The following is a 24,172-nucleotide window of genomic DNA, read 5'->3' on the forward strand; positions in this document are numbered from 1 at the left end:
TTTTACCTTAAAGTGCTGTTTGATGACGTGGCTTGCTGTTTCACACACATGCAGATATACTTACTATTCTACTGTTTAAGCCTACAATTCACTGTTGCTGTGACCCTTTTGTCCTCTTTATCATATTATCAGCTTTAGAGAAGTACTGTGATCCAATAGGAATGAATTGGAGGTTTAGAAGAGAACTGAACCGTTGTTTAACCAGCAAGTCTCTTGTCATTAAAATCTATATTTTAAAGGAGACATGGCCTACAGGGCACACCACTATAAAGTTATGAAAATAATAAATTAAGACATAATTAAAACATACAAAGAAAAAAAGAAAATGACTTAAAATAGGAAAGGAACAAAATACAATTCAAGCTTAGGAATAGTATTTTTACTCCTTGGTTACAAAGGGTTTTTTGTTTTGTTTTTTTAAATAAGAGACTTATATTCTTCCATGCAATGTTGATGGAGAGGTTGACTGATGAGGATGCAGGAGTGTCCATGGTTCACAGATGACAATGTGATCTGTAGGGAGTCAGTGAAAGAAATCCTGGAGAAGTGGAGGTACGCACTGGAGAAAAAAAAGGAATGGCAGTCAATATAAGCAACATAACTGTAATTAGAGTAAAAAGCTATTAAATATAAATTCAACACTTTTAATCAGCTTCCGATATCATGTCTGCTTCATTTGCTGTGAAATAACAAGGAAACAAGCTTTACCTGCTTTCCAATTAATCATCCAAATTATATTTTCTTCTTCTGGAGTTCAGGTATAACAGTAAAAACACTCAACAGTTTCATTGTTCATTATTCATATAAAACACAACTATTTTAGGTATTATGAATTGATTTTTAATGTAGTGAACATATTTATAATTGTAACCTGAGTAAATTACACTGGGGTGCAAACTGACTTACATTTACTTCCTGTAAGTACATTTAAGGCTACCTTATTATTTAACCTTTGCAAATGATATTAAATTCTTATCAAATGTAGTTGTTGCTATAGTATTATTACACTTTAACCACCTACAGCAACATGCTGCTAAAATATTCATGCATCAACCATGAAAATTGAAAACACCAGTTTCTGTAAAATCATTATACATTATGAGTGCTTTCGCTTTTAATTTGTTCTACAGGCTACGCTTTGTTTATCCGTAGTTTCTCCTGAATATATTTTGCACATTTGAAAGCAGGGCTTTTACTTAATAATGAAACACTTTTACGCTGTGGTATTGCGACTTCAAGTGGAGAGCATTACTACTTCTCCCACCCTTTGATCAACTATGATATCAAAGAAAGGTCATGCTGCTCCTCCTGCTGAAGTGAGCTATTCTGTATGTCGGCCTATACTCAACTGTATCTTACATTAATAAAAAATAAATGAAGAATATCTAGTTTTTCTAAATAACTCCAACACGTTCACTCTGCCTTGTACACACGTGTTTTGAGCTTGACAGATAATCATTTCTATCTCATGATCCATCACTGCGAGTATAGCTGGCTCTCTGCAAGGACTTTGCTTCTTCTTTACTCGATTCATATAATAACTACATAACAAACACTTCAATCTGAGAGGTATTATTAATCCCAACAATGCACAGCCGTGACAGATGCTTCCCTTCAGTCATGTATTTAATGAGATCTCAGATGGCGAATGGCGTCTCAAAATGGTCTGAAAAAAAAGGGGAAAATATGAGAATGCAAACGATGGTGGTGTCTGCGCGACAGACTGCTCAGTGATGGCCAGCATCTCAGCAGAAATCATCCCTCAGATACTTCATCTTCGACAGAATATCCCCCGAGAGGAGCAAACATGACTAACAAGCAAGGATCCATCTGTTGTAAACACTGAGCAAAACAGACCCGACTGCCACAAAGCAACTTTGACGCACCTGCATGCCAAAGTGCCCCTGCGAACGTGAATATATTGCAGTCGGTGTTCTGATAATGAGTCAGCGCTGACCGGTGGCAAGGTTGAATGTCTGTGATCATTCAAAATTATAATAATGAGGAAAACTGTTCTAATTCTGGTCTTTCCACAGTAATATGTTTGTGCATGGTGGTTACAGCATTAACGCTGAAAAATCAAAGACATCCAAGTCAACCACAGTAAAGCCTGAAGGATCAAAACAGTTTGGTCTTACTGTAAGATTTGCTAAGCTGCTCCCTGATGTTAAGTAAGTGACAAAGCAAATATACACTGATGTGTCTTTTAAACGTCTCCTGAACTATAAAAGCTAAAAATAATCATAAATCAACTCATTATTTCATGGTCTTTGATGTTTCCCAGTCGCATGTCAGAGCTACCTGCCTTCCTTATGCCTATGTAAAGACAGCAACACCTCCCTCACATTGAACGTACCAGTTTGTATTTATCAGAGATCGCAAAGGGGAAATGTGCACTGTGCATGAGCCTGTTAAAGCTTGCATGCATTCTGACGCCCTCATACACACAAAAACACACAACACAGCCTGAGAGGAACTACGGGGCAGCTGATTCAGTGTGAGCTAATTCATTCAGTCACTGTATGTCCCCAATCAAAGGCTGGTCCCCACAGGCCAGTGCAGCATCTGCATGTGCCCCCATTGCTCTATCTGCCTGGCTTTCATGTTGCTCTCAAGGGACATTTTCTCAGTCTGTCAAGTTTGTCCTGTTTAATTTGTGCTACACATTTTACCACAATTAAGAAAGAAAAGCACAGAAAAGAGAATTATTAAAATAGTTCTCAACCAAGTTCAAAACCCTGAAAAGAAAAAAAAAATCCCTAACCATACCCTTATCACTTTCCTTTCATGTGGTCCAACCCTCAGAGTGGACAGAGATTACAAGGATAACACATTAAATTTAGAGGGAAGTATTTTTTCTGTGCTGAGACCCTTTATTTAGACATTAAAATGAAAGAGAAATCAATTTACAAGACCTTAAGCGCACCATGTCCTTGGCTTCCTACATCAGTTTGGTGGAAACCGTATGCAATTAATTTATTTCCATATGCCAATGTGAAAATAATAAGTGTGAGTAATCCTCAGGGAGATTTAGACCAAGTGCAAGGGGACGGCTGTAATCTCATAATCCTCTGTAATGTTCTAATGGTCTCTCTAAGCTTATCTACACTAAACTAACTTTCCCAGAGGTACGCAAACACAGATACAGATGGACCAAAAGAAGTAATGTGACTAATGCTCCCTAAGTAACTCAACAATCTCTTCTGCCGAGCTTTACAATAAAATCTGAGATCCCAGTAAAATAAAATCATATTGTGTCATTGCAGGAGTTATCTATAAACGTGTTTTCAGACCTTTGTCTAAGATCAAATAAATAAAAACTTTCAAAAATAAAATATCTGATTGTACAACATACAAAACTCTATATAAAAATAATAAATAATAGTAGTCCAGGGTTTGACAAGGTAAAAATTTCCATCCACAGCAAACATAATATCAAAGGTTTTAAAGATAATGCTGCATCCATAATGCTGCAGCATCCTATTGTCTGGCCAAAGCTGCGGCTGAAGCGGGTGGTGACCGGATCGGCTGCAGGAACTCAGAGGTGAAGACGGCCTCAGCATACTCCTCCACAACATCCTGAAACTCTGCTGCCACATCAGCCAGAGCCTCCGACAGCAACTCATCAGCCAAGCTGTGAGACGATAAGAGGTGCAGATGTTAGAAAACATGGTTATTTTCCTTAAATCATATATAACCTGTATAAAAAAAAGTCTTCTAAAATTTGAAAACGTATACGCTTCAATTTGGTAGAATTCATTTGTGGCATCAAAACAAATCACATATGACAGTGGTACTTATGTTGCTACTGCTCCTGCTATTTCTGGTCTTCTCACAAGATTTTAGGCTAGAAATTTTGAAAGACATGCAAAATAAAAAGGTCAGTGGACCTGAAAACAATGGAAAATGCAAATCACTTAAAACATGTCTTTTGTGCACAGTGGTTATAATTTCAAAGTAAATGTAAATCATCAGTCTTGCGTCATTATCTTCAAAAATGCAGAAGGTCCAATTAAAGCTGGTTTCTCTGCACAAATACGGTATCTGTTTTTTAAGAGGTGCACATGCAAAACTTAGTTTAAAAACATAAAATAGAGCAAAATAACTCTGAAGCCTCGTGAACTGTGTGCAGCACCAAGCTAAATTTCAGTGTTTGATCATTATCTGGGTCAGCACACACACACACACACTCAGGCAGAGACTGAGGCAGGGACATAGAGGATGAGGGAAAATGGGAAACACTCTCACATATCCACTGAAACGTCAGTGCAACAAAACTATCAGAGTAATTGTGTGTTTTTGAACTCCCTGTTCCTTTAAAGGGTCATGACAAGAACACTTTGCTCACAGCACCATATAGCGAGAGAAACCCAGAGAAGAATGTGCCGCTGTGGTTTGGGAACAGGCATTATAAAATATCATTAACATCAATATACAAGTAACCGTGCTTGCCCTTCTGAATTACTCCAAGTTATCTTTATATTCAACACACCAGTAACTGCACAGTGTACCATTTATGCTAATGTATGAAAATCAGAATAAAAAAGCAGATTCATACAAAGTGAACTAGGATCCTAGGACCCTACTACTAAGTTTTATTTACATGCATAAAGAAATTAAAATAGTTGTTTTGGCAGTGCTGACGTCTTTCTATCTTGCAATCAGTCTGTTAGCAGACAGAATGAATGAGATCCTCCAGGTGGTAAGGCTCCACAGCAGCACAGGGCCGCTCATTACCATCTCATCACACAGAAGGCTTTCTGCACTGTGTCAGAGCAGCAGGGGTCGTACTAGTCTATACGTATGCCTTCTCCGTCTCCAAAAACACTGAGATAATTGGATGGTTTCTCACACGATATCTTGTTGTTGTTTTTTCTAAGTACAGATTCATGTCTTAAAAACTTCGGCTTTTTGATGTGAAACTGATAATGAGCCAGTGACACAGTCAGCCAGATCCCATGGCTGGGACTGGACAGTTTTTCAGATCTAAACTTAAGAAAGACAGTTTATCGAGCTGTTTGGTATCCCACGCAAGTCTGTGACGCAGAGGAAAAAGGATTTCAGAAGTTTAGAACTCATATATTAAACGCACAAGTTCAATATGTTCACAATGATGGCACGAAGCCAGCGTTGCACCAGCAGCGGCCTGTCAAGTATGTAAGTTTGTGAGTGGGAGAGAAGACCGGCGGCAAACAACAGAGGCGCACTATGCAAACCATAAACTCTGCATGATCCTCTCTGAGTGAGCGCCTCCTGCTGTGATCAGTGTCCGTCAATCGCATCCAGGGACAAAATAAAGAACAGAAAGGACAGATCTGCTTCAGTGTGGTTCTAGTTACAAACACTAAGCATGTCATATCATTAATATGTAGGACAACTTAAAAAAAACCTCATATTTCACTCTGAAACTGCTGCAGCGTGGAAGAGACTCATTCATAGCAAATGGTTATATTAGGTGGAAAATGTCTTGTTGTTTGAGGGCGTTCTAGATGAAACTGAACACTGAAAAAGGTTCTGCTGAGAGCTAATGCCCCTTAATAAAGATATACATGAACACTTAATGTGCATTTAGAAGGATAACTTATTCTGAGAGGGGAAGCTGTAACTTCACAACCAGTGTTTATGTCTGTCATCATCCGACACTGGTACAGGACAGAAATCAACCAACATCCATAATGCAATCCTTGTTGTTGCCTGTGTGGTGGCCGAGGAAGGGAATTTCGTAATTCGTGTCAAAGGAAGCAGAAACACAGCAAAGCACGCACAACAGGATCTCCTGCTCTCCATCGGTCTTATAGCAAATGAATCAGCCATCGCTGCGTTCACAATTTCATTCACTGATTGTGTTCGAAATGACTGAAAAGAGGTCAGAATGTTAGGCCATGGCAAAGAAAAATCTAACTGGGCAGCACTGCTACTTTGTCTCTCATGTTGGACCGAGCACAGACTGACTTACTGTCACATCCTATGGTACAAAGTGACATAGCAGAAGGGCCAGCAATAGCAGATTAGCATGCTAACGCAGAAGGAGATGAGTGCAACACAAGACATAATGTCCAGCTATCTATTTTCTTAACAGCTTGTCCAATTCAGGGTCGCGGGAGGGCTGGAGGCTATCCCGGCTGTCACAGTACAAATGCTGGGGTACACCCTAGACAGTTTGCTAGTCTACTGCAGGGCTAACACAGAGAGAAACATAGCTGTAGATGTGAGCATGCAGTATTTTACAACCAATTAATCAATCAATCACTAATTAACCTAACATGCATGTCTTTGGGCAGCAAACGGAGTATCTAGAGAGAACCCAAGCAGGCACAGGGAATACCCACACAGAAAGGACCCAGATGGTCAGTGAATTTGAACTCAGGACTCTCTTGCTGTGAAAAAACAAGGCTAACCACTCCACTGTGTCATCCAACATACAAAGCAAAGGTAGCACTGGTGGAGATCTATGCACACATGTAATGTCACAGGTGTTAAATGTAAATGTTTCAAGCTGTTTTTATCCTATACTGTCATCTTACATATTTACCTTTAAGCTTTAGCTAAACACAAAACAAGAAGGCTCGAGAGGTTGAGTGAGCTTATAAAAATCTCTGCCTACAGCAGTATTGAGATCCCTCCCCAGACCATACAAGCCCCACTCACACCTTGACCCATGTGACCATAATGACTCATGTGATGTTAGGGTGGAGCAGCGAATTGACACCTTGGCTCATGTGACTCTAATCACTCACATGATGACAAGGTGGGTCAGTGACTCTCACCTTCAGTGTGACAACCCCACTAAGAGGTAAATTCCTGAGACTCCCTATCAGCTTTTATAACTGAAAAAGCCTCTCGGATGAAAGGTGGGGACGTCTTTAAAAATCTAAAAATACAACTGCAGTTGTCTTAAACTCAAGCACTTTAGACTATCCCGATGACTGAGAACGTACACAGATCATAACTGCAATGCATACTTCAAACATTGGTGGGAATCAGCCAGTGCAAACAAAATTCTCTGATCATGTTTATGCACGTCTCATTAGCTTAAGTCATTATTAAAACAATCAGTTTTCTACCCGTCTGCAACGGCCCAGGGGTCGAAGCTGCCCACAGCCTCATGAGCCACAGCGCGCAGGTAAGCCTCATAGTCTTCCCGGTACTGCCGAATGCCTCTCAGCATGCTGCCTGGCACTGAGATAACAGGCGCCTTGCTTCCCTCCAGAGGGCCAGGGAACATGGTGTTGTTTGCAGGATGCTGCTCATCTTGGGATGCCTCCTCTGTCAGGCTGTTCTCACACAGGAAGCTGTGAATGTGGAAAAACAAGACGATGCTCAGAAGGTGAGACCAAGAAACATACTTTTTCAATATCTCAAAATTGTATTTTCAGTTCAATTCAGTTTTATATCATTTTAAAGGCACTTTAGGGCAGGTAAAAACCTCATAATATTATAGAAAGAGTGAGAATCCCATTGAGAAAGCAACAAATGAGTAGATGACCTCTAAGAGATGTTTATGTGGAGAAAAGGTAACTGCGGTAGAACACAAACTCTCGCCGTGCCTGACGTGAGGGTGTAGATGATGAATTTAGGAGAGGAGTCAGAGTGCAAGCAGCTCTCTTGCTTGCCCCTTGCTCAGAATGAGCAGGGGCTCAGCTGGGCATCGCCGTGGTCTGGCTTTATAATCCTCTCTGCTTTGACAAATCAGCCTGGCTCTTGCAATGGCGCTCACTGTGCTATATTTAGTGTTGCAGCAGCTCCAAAGCAAAGTGCCTCTCTATTGTGCTCCCTGGGCCTCAGCTGAACTTGTTTCAGTGTTGACTATTGGGGCTGCAACCCATGGGGTGGCCATAAATATCAAAGTGCCAGCACAGCGAACCATGCTTCCAGTCTGAAATGGGTCAATTTACTGTTTGACGGGAAAAACAACAATTCTGTACCCTGCAAACTCGCTTATTTTTAAAGTCGCAATGGCTCCCACGCTTCTGAAAAGAAAATAGACCAGCCTGTGTTTTCTGTGAATGAAAACCATTCAGATACTGTGGCACAAAAGACCATCTGCAAAGCAAGATTGGTCTTGCATAACAATCTGTGAAAAGGTGATATGAGTGCTGAGAAAAAGATTTGCAAATTAAATATCATGACAAATTCTTAGTAATAGTTTGTTACTCTATTGTGCCCTATGAAATTCACTCCAAACTGAATGAGACATCTATGATGAACCTTCATTTCAAAATCTGTGCTTTCACAACTCTGTGTACATTTCTGTTTGGCTAGTGCATACAAGTACCAAATTGCTGAAACACTAACAAAACATCCTCTATCCATCACGTTGTAGCACCTGCAGCTTGGCCTGCACACGGGATTTACACAAACCCAAACAAGCAAGCAGCATTAGCCATTAGCGCGATCACCTCAGGTTTGTCTTCTCATTTCTCTACAAAAGCTAAAGCCACGCAGAGTCTGGCAAAGATGGGACCTGGCACAGGACGGTGCCATATGTGATATATCAAAAGGGATGCAAGCTGGGCTGAAGCTGAGTCAGATAAAACCACAAGTGGCTGAGAGATAGTAAGGGGGTGATTCAAGCGAGGCTCACAGAAGCCTCAGTGACAGCAGGGAAGATCAGTGTGGAAAGAAACAGGTGGAGGATACTGGGGGGGGGGGAAAAAAGAAGCCAGAAATCCTCAATATTCCAAAAAGAAAATCTCCTTTATAATATTGCACTGGACTGATTTAAATGTGGGTGCAGCACTTAGAAGACATCACAACTACAAATCTACCACGTTACAAAGTGACGAGATACAGGAGGGGACAACTGTAGCCACAGAGGAAAAAGGTGGAAGAGAGCAGTGTGAAATAAATAAATAAAATAAATGCACGGTTTTTAATTTTTCTGAGTGAGCTTTTTATCTTTTTATTGATTTGCTTGACCAGCTGATGGAGCTGTAGGGGGGATGGGGGAGACTGAGGTTTGGGCTCCTCACCATGGATACATAAATCTTATCTGCTGCTCTGCTGATGTGTTAAAAGATTGTCTCCGTGGTTGTTTGACAGCGCTCACAAAGCCACAAGAACAAAGACACCCATGGTAAGAAGCGCGTGCTGTTTTGGAAAGAGTGTTTAGTGCGACAAAGGCGGCGTTACGCCTGGTGAGAGTCAATGGAAGTGTTAAAACCCTCTGGGCTCTCCTGTCATTACTAAAAAGTAACCCTGACTATACTCAGCACAGACTAAAAGAAAAGAACAGAGTAGCAGCACTGACTAAATATAAAACTATTTTATTCTTTCAGTTAGTATTCTTTTGAAAACTCTCCCGATCAAGCCTCACCTTCCTTGGCTCAGTGCTTACAGAAAACCAGCTTACTTAATACAAAAATCAGGAAACCGATAACCGATACCATGTGACAATGTCCCTCTTAGCTATCAAACAATAGCACCAAAGAAGCCTCCACTGATAGTCACACTGAGAAAAGTATGCAGCTTTATTTCCGTGGCATGTTTTTTTCCCCCCATGGTGTGTATAAATATGTGTGTGAGGCACAAAATGACGAGCATGTCGCCTGATGTGTCTCTCAGGACTGAAAAATGTGGGCTGTAAACAACTACTCAGGGCTGAGACAACACACATGATGAGCTCTTTGCCCATTTTCCCGTTCCCAAATTAAACCTCACCATTCTGCTACACTGAACACCAGGACAGTCAACACTGACAGAGGATTAACACAATCCCACATCAGCACGAAAAAAACAAACCACATTTTTAACCACAGGTTTTGATCCGAGGGCTGCGGAAGCAACAGGAAAGAGCTGCAGTTGTGAAAAGCTGCTTATCAAAATAACTTTCCTAAATGTCTGGAAAATGATGCTCCTTAGAGAGCAACCAGTGGGATGACCTGCTGCTCTCTGGCATCAGTTTTAGAATTACCATTATTTCTCAAGATCTGATCATTTTGGTTAGTGAGGTGAATGATTTGGCAGTTGTAGTTGTGATTATTATGACATAACCTAAAGTTATAAAGCAACAACAGTTAAATTTAGCATATAGACTGCAACAACATAAGGCGAGGCTGTTTTTAACTTATGATGCATCCTTGGTGGTTTGCTTCTGCATTAGCTTTTCTTCCCTTCATCTGTGCTGGTATGTGTTGTACTATGTGGCGCCTGGGTCCGTTTATCCTTCAGCACAGGTAGCCAAAGCATCTTTCTCACAGTTCAGTTCATTTTACGAAGCAACTCTGTGTCCCCCAAAGACAGCTCTGTAAAACAATGTGCCTAATAAACACAATTTCTCTCCCCATCTCACACCAAATGACTCCCTACCTCTAACTTTATTACTTCTAAGGGGGACAAAGCACTGTGAAAAAAGAGATGCTGTAGGTGGACAACAAGTTCCTTCTTGCACTTTTTGCAGCGAATTAGAAAGAAAACAAACAAACAATCTGTCAGAGTGTCTTCTCTGGATTCACAACCTGCAGCATGAGCAACCAGCATGAGTAAGTGCTGAACAGGCTGGATCATGCTTCATTTAGAGAATAGATAATGGGGACAATATATAGAATCCTTTTTTCATATGCAAATGAGTACAATTACTGCATTACAAGCAACCTCAGAGCCTAAAAATACTACGCATACAAGAGCCAATGGTACGACCACCATCAGTCTGGTCTTACAGTCATTATTGGACTAGATAAATTGATGAGCATCTTATGGTTAAAAAAAAATAAAAAAAGGATTCTGTGATGGCATGTGTGACTCAGCAGACAGCGAAGCTACCCACCCTCTGTGCTGCTGAATTTCTCTGTCAACTTCACCGATTTCACTAAGAGACTTAATCGATCTGTGTACCAACAGAAACCAGCTGCATTTTTCTCTAAGCATGACAAAGAAATTTCAAATGCTTTCAAACAAAAAAACAAGTAAATACAGATAAAACATGCCTTGCAAAAAGCTGAAATACGGAGCTGATTAATTATTCACTGATATCTATGTGAATTTAAATTTAATTCAATTATCACCAACTGTTTTGTTATGGTACAATCGTCCCTTTTTCTGAATACACAGCACAACCGAATTACTATTTATCTTGTGATAATAACTCAAGGGGCTCAATACACACAATCACCTTGTGTGTTCTTTTATTCATAAGCATTCTAGTCAACTTGTTTACTAAGATTAGTACTTGCTTTCAAATCAAAGTGTTTTTCTATTGATCCATGTCAAAAAAAACAAAAAAACAAACACCAATCACATCCACTGTGATTTAATGTGTCAACCAAAACAAAACACAAAAAGGTCCAGTGGGCTGCCAGCACTTTTTAGAGGAACTGTAATTCAGACTGAGGATGAAAGTGCTGCAGGCGGGTCTGTTCTGAGCTACAGTGATTCAAGGTGTTTCAGAACAAATGAGCTAGCAGTTATCAAATGACTGTCCCTGTTAAGAAGCTGGAAGGCTTGATGCCTCTAAAATGAACAGCTAATTTAAAAAAAGACACCTCTTAAAAAAGCACCTGTGTTATGTTTGCCAGAGAACTGAGTTATTGCTTGATAGATGCATTAAGAACAGTTAAACAAAGTGCAAAGCAAAGTAGCTCTTAAGGCAAAGTTTCCACCGAGTGAAGTGAACCCGAGGCAGTTGAAGACTGACAGACTGACTTTAATTTGCTAATGGTCGCAGCTTGAATTTGTTAAAAGTATCCTGCTGGCTTGTCTGTGTCAACAACTTCTAGTCCCTTCCAGTCTCTTTTCTCTTTCCTTCCAAGTTCCTCGTTAATTTAAGCAGTATAGCAGCTGCAGCTAAAGCCCTGGGCAGTGGAGGGTCTCCCTGTGGAGTCTGCTGCCAGAGTCAGGAATAGAGTCTGCCCTGGGTACCGTAGCCACCAAGTGAGTTTTGCAGGATGAGTAAGGACTCCCAGTGGAACAGTGATTACAGGGCACACACGTCATGTGGAAAAAGACTAAATGTGTATAGCTGGGAAAAAAAGAACATTAACCACTTCCTTGTCATTGAGTCTAGAGGTGCAATTAAACCAGCACTGAATGACTTCCTGTGGAAGATGCCGTTTGTTTCTCTTCATTACAGCATCAGCAACTAAAGCAAGTCATTAAAGGTAATTTGATATGTAATTTGTCTCATAAAATTGCATTAAAAGTCACCTGATACTTTCCAAGTAATTAAAATCCACCATTTCCATATTTGCATTTGTTAAAAAAAGGGAGTATATCATAATTTTGTGCAATCAGGAGCATTGAGCTGAGCTATGATGACCGATAATTGAGGCTAAGACCTATAATTTCAGCTCAAATGATTGGAAAGGGAGTTAAATAGGTCAAACCTTAATACTGGGCTCCAGTTAATATTCTGAGAACACTCCAAAATTTCCCTACTGACTTTTCAAGACGAATTAAACAGCAATGAAGGGAAGCCGTCAGCTAAAGATGAGACATAGAAATAACTTAGGTGCAGTAAAGGGGAAAAGACAGAGAAACCCACCCAGTCTCGACAGGTTTCTCAAGGACAATATCCGCTGCAGAGGTCTGCTTCGGCACTGGATTTGTGAGCCTAATTGGCTGAGGGGAGGCTGGCCTGGAGCTGGGGGCATGGGACTGGAATCCTGGGAAGAACAGAGAGTAAGCGAAAGAAGGGGGAAATTTTGAGAAGGACGGGTGGAGAAAGGAGCAGACAGATAGAAAGACAAAAGGACAACAGCATACAGCGTGAATGACAAGTATTCATCTGGCCTTTTCAGTTGTAGCACTGTCTCCACCTACAGGAAAGGTCTGGGAAATAACTTTCTAGGCTTTGCACTTGCAGATAACAATTTTGTTTAAGTGCAGAAATCGTCTGTTTTTGGCTTCTTCTTTTTTTTACCTGCTGGTCCTGGTTGTTTCAAGTAAAGAGGGTCTGAATAGGTGATAGAAGCAAACCGTCTTCTCACTTCCTCCTGATCCCGCTGTCAGACACACAGAGAACCAGATTCTATAAACACAGCATCCTACTGACAAAGAGCCTTGTCAAACAAATTGAACAGTGTAATCAAGTCTGGAAAATGCATCAGTACGCAGACGCAGACCACAGCTGTCATAACAGCTCATTATAAACACTAAACCAGTAACCAGTGACCTTTCAAGTTCCATAGTGACCTTTCACTGGTGGGTCCCTCTCACCTGTATCTCCTCCATACGAAGCAGCATACTCTCCAGGGTTGGGGCCTGCAGCCTGTCCTGGGCCACGTCCTGCAGCTGTCTGTCTGTCCTAACTGTCCATGCCACCCGGGCGGTGTCCTCTAACAAATCGTCCAGCAGCTCTTCACTCAGCTGCTCTTCTGCCTGTAAATGGCAATAATTACAAAAAACAAACAAAAAAATACAAGTGTTCTGAGTTTAGCTGCACAGTTTTTAAATCATTGCCATGATAAACTTAAATGTCAAATCTCCTGTAGTGAAGCTCACCCTCTCTGCAGCCTGTTCAGGCACTCGACTCCTCAGTGGAGAGTTAATTCTGTTGTTCCTGGACTCACCAATTTGCTAAACGCACAATAAAAATCTCTGTTTATTTTACGAGGTAAATCTGAAGCCAAACACACGCATACACACAAACTTAGATTTATTTAATCATTCACATGCAACAACTGTCTCCCTCGTCTTTAGGAGGTTTATAAAAGGAAGAAAATCTGGCACTAGCTGGACACCAGATAAGTCTTCCTACCTGGGCTTCATCCAGAAGGGGCTGAATTCTCTCTCTGGCCTTCTGCTCAGCTCTCTCAGCCCACTGAGTTGGCGAGACAACTTCAGACCTGTGAACCAAAACACACCCACACTGCAAGCTGTCACAGAAGAAGTTCTGAGGCTGAGCTGCTTTAACTTCAAGACACAAAATTTAAAAAAAAAAGAAAAAAAAAAAAGGTATTTACATAAAGTATAGTTAAAAATATATTTGGAATTTTAGCCCACCTTGGGTTCAAAATGAATGCTGAATTAATTAAAAAGATTGAATTTCTCTGATTAAAAAACAAAAAAGTTTCTGCCAAGATTTTAAAATAACATTCCGTTTGAGTCGAATAAAACATTCACATTACTGGAAATGCATGAGAGAATTAATTAATCATCACTATCAATCATTATCAATGACGGCCAAACGTATTCACACACAATAGAAATAGTCATCAGGCTCAGTGTTTTTTAAATTATTCACATTAATCTGTAATTATAATAGGCATATAAGGTCAAAACTGTCAAACCAATAAAAAAAGCCATAAAGCCTGACATGCCAGTTAAGAGTTTCACCAGCTGAGAGCAGTTGGAAGCATAAAAGACTCACTAAGTGTGACATAAGCATTTTATTCAAAATGCAGCCTGTTGATTGAATTGACGTCTATTGTGTCCAACTTATCACCTGTAAACAAGTGAAGCAGTTTAGTGCTTTTACTTGTCACAGTGGCAGGAGGAAAAAATAAGATATAGTGACTCGTTATAGATCTAATTTAAACACTTTAACACTTGTTTTGCAGCTTTCTTTAGCTTTAAAACAAAAAAAACAAAACAAAACAAAAAAAAGAACCTGCCATGGGTATAACACAGGCAAAACAGATCTGTAATAATGGTGAATTTTCATTCAACTTTCCATGTAACACACTATGTACAAATTTGTTAATGTTATGTAACCCATAAAACTATAGAGGCTGCATGTGTTCTTAATTAACATGACATGTTTCCTGCAGTGCTATTCCCCTCTTGACAAGGTGAGTAAATAAAGAGCAGGCCTACACGTCTTTGTGACAGAGAACACAGTAGCGTTAACCCACACATTCACAGTAGTGTAATTAAGTGTTGACTTTGCACTGTGCACACTGCATTTTGTTGCCAGCCTTTTAAAGTTGAGCTCTCCAGTGACTAATTAACAAATACACAGCGGTCTACAGGAACATATGCTCTCCTTGGTGCTGAATGGATGTGCTGCAATCACAGTCTGCATTATTTTCCACTCATTGTTTTGTTCTGTTGTCTGTAGATAATGTTGCCCATGTTGTAATTCCCAGAGTAAATGCTCATTTGATTGTGAGCACAATGAACCGAGTGGGAAATGTTTTATTTTCTTCTTAAATAGCATAAATGCCAAGTATTTACAAAGGTTAAAGGGCAAGTGCATATATCACTATATATACACACTGTACTTACTTTTTTATGTCATTAATTAATCCCTTTTATTTCAGTCAGAGGGAGTTTGTTATCATCCCATAGTGTCTGCAGAGGTTGCAATTATGGGGCACATGAAATAAAAGATTTTTTTGGCTAGATTAATATTCACCATGACTTTAAGCATTCATTACCTTGGATCCAAGTCTGCTAAAACAATAATTTTATTAGTACTGTACCTTAATCTCTGAATGCGTTCAGCCTCTTCTTTACTCAGCTGGTTCAGCTCTTGCAGTCTCTGCGCAGTTATCTTATCTGGCCAAGCTTTCCTGCATCACCCAGGCAATCATCAAATGAAGCAAAGTGTAAGCTCAAAGAAGCTTTGCACATAAATAATTTATAATTCTCATCTTTAATCACGCTGCTAGCCACTGATTAATAGGAAAGCACAACTGCAGTAATTAAGATTTGATTAAATGGAGACATATGTGGAACACTCAATCAAGGTGCTTATAAAACAGGCAAACTATTAATCACTCAAAAAGAGAAATGGCCTCAATCTAGCTGGCAACTAGATTAATTTATTGGAAAGAATTAACTTTGAATTAGAATCAGAGTATTGCCTCTGGCTCTCAGCAAGTGGGGTCTGACATAAAGGTTAGAAATGGCTCTCTGAATGTTCTCATTAATGTTCCTTTTTCCTAGATTCCACCCATGTGGCATTTTGCTATGACAGATAATCTAATGTGAGATGCAGAAATGACACAGATTACAAGGTAATCTGAAAAAAGATATTTATAATAAGTAGAAGCGATAAAAGCTGGGACAGGCAGATTTTTCACCATCAGGCAAAAATTCCCAACTAAACTTCTGCATATTCGTTGGGCTCCATTATCAGGTTTTAAGAAAACCTAGGCAATTATATTAGATTCTGGCCAATCAGAGGTCCTTTCAGAGTCAAAAAGTGCAAGTGCATCCCTAGAGAGAAGAAAGCCTGAGCCAGTGTTAGAAAATATTGCAGGAAAAGTTGGTCCCTCACTAGCAACAGCTGCCTCTGGCCTGCAACGCACCACAATGCACCACAGTAACAGGAAAACAGACTTATCAAAACACATTTATATGTAATATTATGGTCACAGGTCATAGGGGAGCCAAGTGTTTGCCTTTTTTCACTATCACTGTAAGAACAGCCATGAAGGATGTGTAATTTATGGTTCAAAGCTTTGATTTTATATGTAACATCTTAGACTGTTATCATGAAAGCAAGAGAAATTAGGCCTTTTGCTAAACTAAACTAACCAGCTTACACATAGCTTCTGCAATGGGCACATGAAGAGTGTGATCATCTGCAGGGAGCGGGCTTAGGACAGAGGAGAGCTGATGGAAGAGAGATTAACTTTCACATTTTATTTCCCTATTGTTCCCGATTACTGCCAACCCGTGAATTTAAAATAAGGTTAAAACAAAACTTTGGGAGGTAAGGTTCACCTTAATGCTTCATTCTGAGCTTCTTTCTTCCTTTGTGAGCTTAGGCCTGGCTCAGTTGCCAAACTACCTCCAGGCCTCTGCTTTGGAGGGTCTGGTGAGGATTTCACTGGAGAAAAGAGACAACGAGCCTCTGGTCTTCCCCTTTGTGGGGATCTGTTGATAGTAGAGAATGATGAAAGGGTTAAAATATTTAAACAGAAAGATGCTATATTAAACAACTCAATGGAAAGCGAAAGAGCAATTTTTATCTTGACACTTACATCTCTTATACTATATTTACCAAATTACTTTTTTTTCTTCAGATTTTCCTTATAAGCAACTGTCATCAATGAAAAATGAAAAATTTGGTGCATATGGTATGTGCTGCACTTTACCAGTAACATTGTAGGCATATTAATTGGATATAATCTACAACCTCTTAGTCCATCAGATAATCTGATTATGCCTACTTGCATCCACAATCTGATTGAAATTCACAAAGAGATAATTGTGTAAAATTGTATTTTTGGGGGTTTTTTTGTCCACACATATTATTTCATACTAAATGTAAACTGTTACCTGGAGATCAGAATTTCAGACATTCAAGCAGTACTTACATAATGACATTAATCATCGAGTGAGCCGAGGACTGCACAGAGAGATAACAGACTCACCGCTGTGGAGGAGGAGAGTGAGGGGATGTAGGTATCCAGGGCACAGAGTGCTCTTTTTGAGGGAGCTGGTTCACTCTGAGCCGAGAGGAGACTGTAGGCTGCTGGAAGCCTGCATCTTGCATCTGATTATGCTATAATAAAAATAGAAAATAAATAAATATTAATAAATATTTAATTATTGGCATATTGGTTACATCTAATCTTTGGTTTAAAAAAAATCTTTTCACAGGGTATGATATCAAACAACAAATCATGTTGCTAATAACATGTTATTAAGCCTTCTCTGTGTCTTGTGAAATACTGAGTTCAGTACAAGCCCAGCACCTTTATTGTTTCAGCCATTTGTCTCTGAGAGGGCAGCTCTTTTCTGCTGTTAGTATTGGTCTGGGATCGTCTCTCCGGCTCCCTCTGCTGGACGAGGCTCTCCAGGCCAGACCGCAGCACCTCTCTTCTATTGAGGGGCTGTTGAGTGGTTTTGGGTTTCTGGGAGGCCACTCTTTTATCTGCTGACAAAAATAAGAGTTAAACAATTAATTTGTTTTGATCTTAATTTATTTAAGTTCAAACTAAATAAAAGTCAAGACCAAACAAGATTCTTTATCCCCTTCAGTACAATTCAATTAAGTTGAACCCTGATGGGAGCAGACAACACCATCAATTACAGAATTTGCTTGCACTCTTGACAGCCAGGTGGATGTGTGGTTTAGGTTCAGGTTTCTAGGGAGACCTAGATTGTAGATGAGGCTCACTCTAGATGTTTATATCATCACTTCCAGTTGTTGCCTCTCAGCCCAATAATACCCAGCAGGACTTAACTGCTCATATACTAAACAGCAGGGGACCAAACGCCAGAGTTCTGCACTTTAAATCTTGTTTTCCTATCACTTCCTGGCTCCCTGATCAATTTTAAGCCTGGGTACAGTAAATTACGCACAGTGGGAGGCCCCAAGACAACCGCACAGAAGCCCTTGGGGGGCTTTTATATACATAGGAGAGCAAATGGTTCGTCCTTCGTCAGCAGGCTTCTATCAACAAGTAGGTCTTAAGTTGAAATGATAGTCATTAAACAACACCCACGAAGTCTGCATTAATAAATACACAAGGCAAGTAAACAGTGCTCACCATGGAGGCCTCTTCTGGGATCTTTTGCTTTCCAAGGACCTCGAGCAATTCCTTGCAGTTTGGGACGCCGGGGTGCAGTCGTAGGAGACTTGCTGCGATGAGGAGATTTCCTTTGCGGAAGGCATGCTTGAGCCTGCATCTTTTTCAGCATCTCTTGTTTACTGAGAGCAGAATCCAAAGCCTATGAAAAATGAAGTGACAGCAAAGCCTGAAATCATTCACTCAATTCTAAAAATAGATATTTTCCCAAAATAAGTTTTACTTTTAGACAAATTCCAATAAATATTGATTAATCCTGCAACACAAGTCATCTAAGTTTACAGTAATATTACAAATAAACAATGTAACAAAGAAAATAACATGTAATACAAATATATGATGCATCTGGAGAAATCATATCATTTAGGCATATTAAAATCTTTTTACTTCTATCTGTGACCTATAAACAGCAGCAGATACAGAATCTGTTCTTGTAATGCTCTGCTAAACCTGCACTGCAGTTAGTTTGAATTCATGCATGAATATTTGCCTTCATTTTTGTCTTTATTAAGTAAAATAAGAAAAGTAGGTTTAAAGTCAGGAACTGTTAAAAGCAATACAACACTGCACTGGTTTGCCGCCTTGAGCTTCTTTCTGCTGATTGTTTTGCATTGTCCAGGAACCAAGTCTACACTAGGAAAACACACATCACTCTGTGAATACAGCGGTTACATCGTGATCCTTACCTCTAGTTTCTGCAGGATGTCAAGGGCCGTCTCAGGCACAGCTGAGCCCTGGTCCACTTCAACTTTAGCTGAGCACAAAGAGAGCTGGCGAATCAGCTGCCCCAGTTCTTTGGAATAAGGAGGCACTTTGCTGTGAGACAGATCAGAGAGTTGATGGATAAAAACCTGTAAAGCCCTCAGTGCCCCACGATGTGCAGCCGCAAGCCTGTTTATCGCCATGGACTGAAAGTAAAAGAGAATGCAAATAAATTAAGAACAGAAATGTCAACTTTTTTTTTAACAAAACTCCTTCATAAAAAAAATAAATAAATAAATCAGACACGACTGTGATTTTACTCATTTAATTCAATTTTATTTATATAGCGCCAAATTACAACAGTCGCCTCAGGGCCCTCATATTGTAAGGTAAAGACCCTACAATAATAAATAAATAAAACAAATTTTAAAAAATTATAATAATAATAGATAAAACAATCAGATGACACCCCCCCCCCCCCCACCCACCCCTGACCCCATGAGCAAGCATTTGGTGACAGTGGGAAGGAAAAACTCCCTTTTAACTATAAGAAACCTTCATCAGTACCGAGCTCAGGAGGGGTGGCCATCTGCCACGAGTGGTTGGGGTGGAGGGGAGAGCCATGAAGCCCAAAATGTCACTGACTTCTCACCTTTTTAGCATCCCACATTTTCTGGCTTCGTAGTTTTTCTATATCTTCTTGTATCTCTTTTACCTGTTAAATAATTTGAGAGAACATTGTCTAGAGGAGCAAAGAAAAAAGGAAATCCAGTGATAAACATTTAATGGCATTCAATAGGAATTTAATACCTGTTGCTGCAGAACATAAATAATACGAGCTGAGCGAGCTGCCTGTTTCTGTCTGCGTATCTCCAACTTGTTTTCCTCTTCAGGTTCTAATGACTCCTGTATTTTCTCCCCTGTTTTTTTAAAAAACATTATGCATTATTTATCAGCATCATGCATTGGTAGTAAAATCATAGGAAAAGTGTGATCATTGCAATGGGTTCCAAAATTATGATTACACTCCATGCATTTCAAGTTATAGGTGTCTTGTGGGCTACCTCTGTTAGCCAGCTCTTCCACTTTCTGAATATACACTTCCAGCTCATTTTGCAGCCTGTGGATCTCATGGCTTAAAGGTGCCTCTTTGCCTCCTTCTACCTGCCTAAGGCCAGGGTCTCTGGTTGGGGGTGAGCGGCCCATTCGAGGCATGGATGAAATAGGATGTTTCTGGGATGTGTGTCGTTTGGCTCCAGCTACAGTCACCTTCTCTTTTGGACTGGATGCTTTTGACATCATCTTACTTGGACTTGCTGCAAACTCCTATAAATAGAGGAAATAAACTTCATTTGCTAAACAGGCACAAACAATTCATTTCATATTATATAAACAAGAATGTTATTATAGACAAAACAGTAATTAAATTACCTGACGGAGTTCTACATCACTTGTTTCAAAGAGTGAGGCCTCCTGAGAAGGTTTGGCCGATAATTTTGTCAGTGATTCAAGGTGCCTTCGTCTTAGATCTCGCTTGGCCTGCTTAACAGCTGCCTGAAGCCTCTCATCAGAGAGTGTGGTGAAGCTGAAAGAGCTTCTGGCGCTGTCCACATTTTCCTTAACTTCTGATACAGGCAGCAGTCGCTCTATCACAATGGGGGCAGGCATGCCAACATGTGTGGCACGGTTTCTAGTACTTGCAGGGACGGTGTCATTGAACAGCAGCTGTGGTGTGCAAGACAGAAGTCAGTTTTATCTGGTATAATCAGTCATTATGATTAGACCCAATCAGATATATTTATCAATAACAGGTATTTAGGAAATGGTGTCATTGCATATAGTTGTGGTCAGAAGGATACATACAATCATTAGGGGCGTCATGGAACCAGAATTACCATGAGATTCATACGATAAAGTATACCATATCATATAAATGTCGTAGTAATTTGGGGCTTTTAATGATTTCTTTCAACCGATGAGCAGATGGAATAATAATAACATCCTCTTTGTGCAAAAGCTAGATTGTTGAAACTTGGACACAACTGGATGTTGAACAGGACCATGATCTCAAACACACATCAAACCTGATTTTACAAAGGATAAAACAGGCTAACATGAAGCTTTTCGAATGGTCTTCCCAAAGCTGTGACCTTGACCCTGCTGAATATTTGTAGACTGTGTAGGCCCATGCCAGGAAACTAACCAATTTAAATTAACTCTACCAATTTTATCAAGAAGAGTGAACAATTATTTAGACAGAATAATGCCAGAGGCTTGTGGATGGCTATCAAAATCATCTAAGGGACATTTAACCAAATGTTGGTGGGGGTGTATGTATATATTTGGGCCTATATGTATAATATGTGTATTAGATGGCATTCAAATATTCAGAAAATGCGCCCAATTCTAGTGTGACCATCTCCAGGTCTCACTACCATCTTGTAAACCTTCCTGTAAATCCTAATGAATGAAGCCTTAGCTTGATGCTCAAATGAAATGAATGAATGAATTTTGTAGTATCATATCACCCCATTAGAGCACTTCGCTCTCGCACTGCAGGCTTAGTTGTTTTTCCTAGAGTATTTAAAAGAAGAATGGGAGGGAGAGCCTTTGGTTTTCAGGCCCCTCTTCTATGGAACCAGCTTACAGTTTGGATTCAGAAGACAAACACTATCTCTACTTTTAAGATTAGGCTTAAAACTTTCCTTTTTGCTAAAGCATATAGTTAGGGCTGGATAACGTGACCCTGAATCCTCCCTTAGTGGAGGATTCCCATGATGCATTTAGCATTTCCTTTCAGTCACCTTTCTCACTAGGGCTGCACGATTAATCGTTAGAAAATCGCGATCTCGATTCATACTTATGTGCGATCTCATTTCCAAATGACAACGATTTCAAAAAAAAAAAAAAAAAAAAAAAAAAAAAAAAAAAAAAGACGACGACGATTGTACCGCATTTTGATCCGGGACGTAATCTGCATGAAAACAAGCGCTCACTCTTCGTGCTCAACAAATGACAAGGGCGGAGCCTTATACCACGTGATACAGAAGCTGTGCCGTGATGCTCAAATTGGCAGGGAAAAACAACGGAGAACACGTCAGGGATGACGAGAAAGTGACAGGAGAAAATCCGTCCCGGTCAACCACCCAAACATCAATAACGGGAACCTTATACAGCGCTTCCCTATACACGTCGAACTCCCGCAGGCACAAAGAAATTACGGAGGCTATTACTTATCACCTGACCAAAGATATATCAACACTGTGCAAAACGAGGGATTTAGGAAAATGATCAACACCCTAGACAAACGCTACACAGTGCCGTCCCGCAACTATTTTTCTATTGTTGCACTACCTGCTCTATACACGCAGTGTCGAGCAACGGTGGAGACGGAATTTCAAGCAGTACAACATTTTGCGGCAACCACAAAATGTGAGGCATTTATTGTTTTTATGTGTATTTATTGTTTTTATGTTCAGTTTCAACTGTTACGAAGTTGATGTGCAGTTAATAAGTGCAATAAATATATATAATATATGGAAAAATATAATATATATATATAAATATAAAATATAAATATAAAAAATATATATATATAAAATATATATATAAATAAAGAAAATCGTGAGAGAATCGTGATCTCAATTCTAAGCAAAAAAATCGTGATTCTCATTTTATGCAAAATCGTGCAGCCCTATTTCTCACTCAACATGTGTTAACAGACCTCCCTGCATTGAATCACACTTGTTTTTAATCTCTGGCTCTCTTCCAGAGCATGTCTTTTGTACTGTCTTCCTTCTCTCACCCCAACCGGTCGCAGCAGATGGCCGCCCCTCCCTGAGCCTGGTTCTGCCAGAGGTTTCTTCCTGTTAAAATGAAATTTTTCCTTCCCACTCTCACCAAAGCGCTTGCTCATATGGGGTCATATGATTGTTGGGGTTTTTCTCTGTATGTATTATTGTAGGGTCTACCTTACAATATAAAGCGCCTTGAGGCGACTGTTGTTGTGATTTGGCGCTATATAAATAAAATTGAATTGAATTGAAATTGAATCCAACCAAAAACAGCACATGAATCTCTGGTAAACTTCACTGATGTGCTTTACTTTGACACCAAACTATTTACAAACATTGTGATATGAACATAGTGATATGCTTCAAACTGAAGTCTTACAAAAATCTTAAAAATGAAGAGAGAAAGAGTGTTATCACAAACACTTCACTCGCGTCTCCACCTCTTTTTCATTACTTTGAATGGTTGATCCCGGGTATTTAAACGTCTCTACCTTCACTGCCTCTACTCCTTGTAGCGATAAATATTATGACTTTCAGGGCTGTAACATTCAGATTTATTGTTGACATTGTGCTGCACTCTAGGACCAGCTGATCTCAATAAACCAGCTCCAGGTCTGTGTATGTATCACTAGTATGTGGCCTTAGCTTTTCCATTTAAAATTGTGTACATGCAAAGATGAACTGCATATATTAAAGACAGATGAATATTATCAGACTTTCAGTGCTGTTTACCTTGGTATGGGACATCCCAGCCGTTAAACCGCTGCGGCTGTGAACATTTCTGGTTGATCCTAAAGCAACCCAGTCTCTCTCTTCGCTCTGCTTTCCTGAGAAAATCCCGGGACCACTTTGCAGGGATTGTGCAGTCATTACAGCGAAAAACAGTTGTCACTGTAGTAAACAATACTAAATGTTATGCTAATGGGAGCTAATTTTGCTAACATAAAGTTAATCCAATCCAGAAACTAAATTCAGGCACTTCGCCGTCGTTAATAATCAGTTCTTCCACTTTCTGTATATGAATTATAAGTCAGCTATACGCACCGAGTGGCTAATTGAAGCATAATTAAAATACAGGACCTCGTTAACCTCCTAATTTTTAAATTTAGCTTCTCAACAGTTTGAAACGGCGCCATGACAACAACACAATCCTAAAAACGGAAGTAGTTTTTTTTAAGTACGGCTCGTCAAAGAAGCCAAAAATCAACGCAAACGCTTTATAACAACGTGTGATAGAATAGGCATTCTCACTAA

General features: G+C 39.8%; 1 protein-coding gene across 3 annotated transcripts; it reads right to left on the bottom strand.

The window, feature by feature from the left end:
- Nucleotides 1–369: 369 nt before the first annotated feature.
- Nucleotides 370–24,046, bottom strand: kiaa0753 (KIAA0753 ortholog). 3 transcript variants are annotated; one of them, XR_010095509.1, is made up of 19 exons: nucleotides 23,651–24,046; nucleotides 20,556–20,849; nucleotides 20,189–20,450; nucleotides 19,935–20,044; nucleotides 19,777–19,839; nucleotides 19,109–19,330; nucleotides 18,384–18,564; nucleotides 17,586–17,767; nucleotides 17,262–17,392; nucleotides 16,609–16,761; nucleotides 15,360–15,449; nucleotides 13,694–13,781; nucleotides 13,438–13,512; nucleotides 13,153–13,314; nucleotides 12,857–12,938; nucleotides 12,479–12,599; nucleotides 7,065–7,292; nucleotides 2,916–3,634; nucleotides 370–559 (listed from the first exon to the last, which is right to left on the bottom strand). XR_010095509.1 is itself a non-coding variant. In XM_063493486.1 (18 exons), the coding sequence occupies exons 1-18, from the start codon at nucleotides 23,786–23,788 to the stop codon at nucleotides 3,481–3,483; spliced, it is 2,733 nt and encodes a 910-aa protein (XP_063349556.1). In that variant the 5' UTR covers nucleotides 23,789–24,046; the 3' UTR covers nucleotides 370–3,480. The 3 variants fall into 3 exon arrangements, 2 of the variants coding, with proteins under 2 accessions (XP_063349556.1, XP_063349555.1); XM_063493486.1 differs by having other exon boundaries at nucleotides 370–3,634; nucleotides 17,586–17,764; XM_063493485.1 differs by having other exon boundaries at nucleotides 370–3,634.
- Between the last annotated feature and the right edge of the window lie 126 nt (nucleotides 24,047–24,172).

The sequence above is a fragment of the Pelmatolapia mariae genome, linkage group LG14, assembly GCF_036321145.2.
Source record: "Pelmatolapia mariae isolate MD_Pm_ZW linkage group LG14, Pm_UMD_F_2, whole genome shotgun sequence".
Taxonomy (NCBI): Eukaryota; Metazoa; Chordata; class Actinopteri; order Cichliformes; family Cichlidae; genus Pelmatolapia; species Pelmatolapia mariae.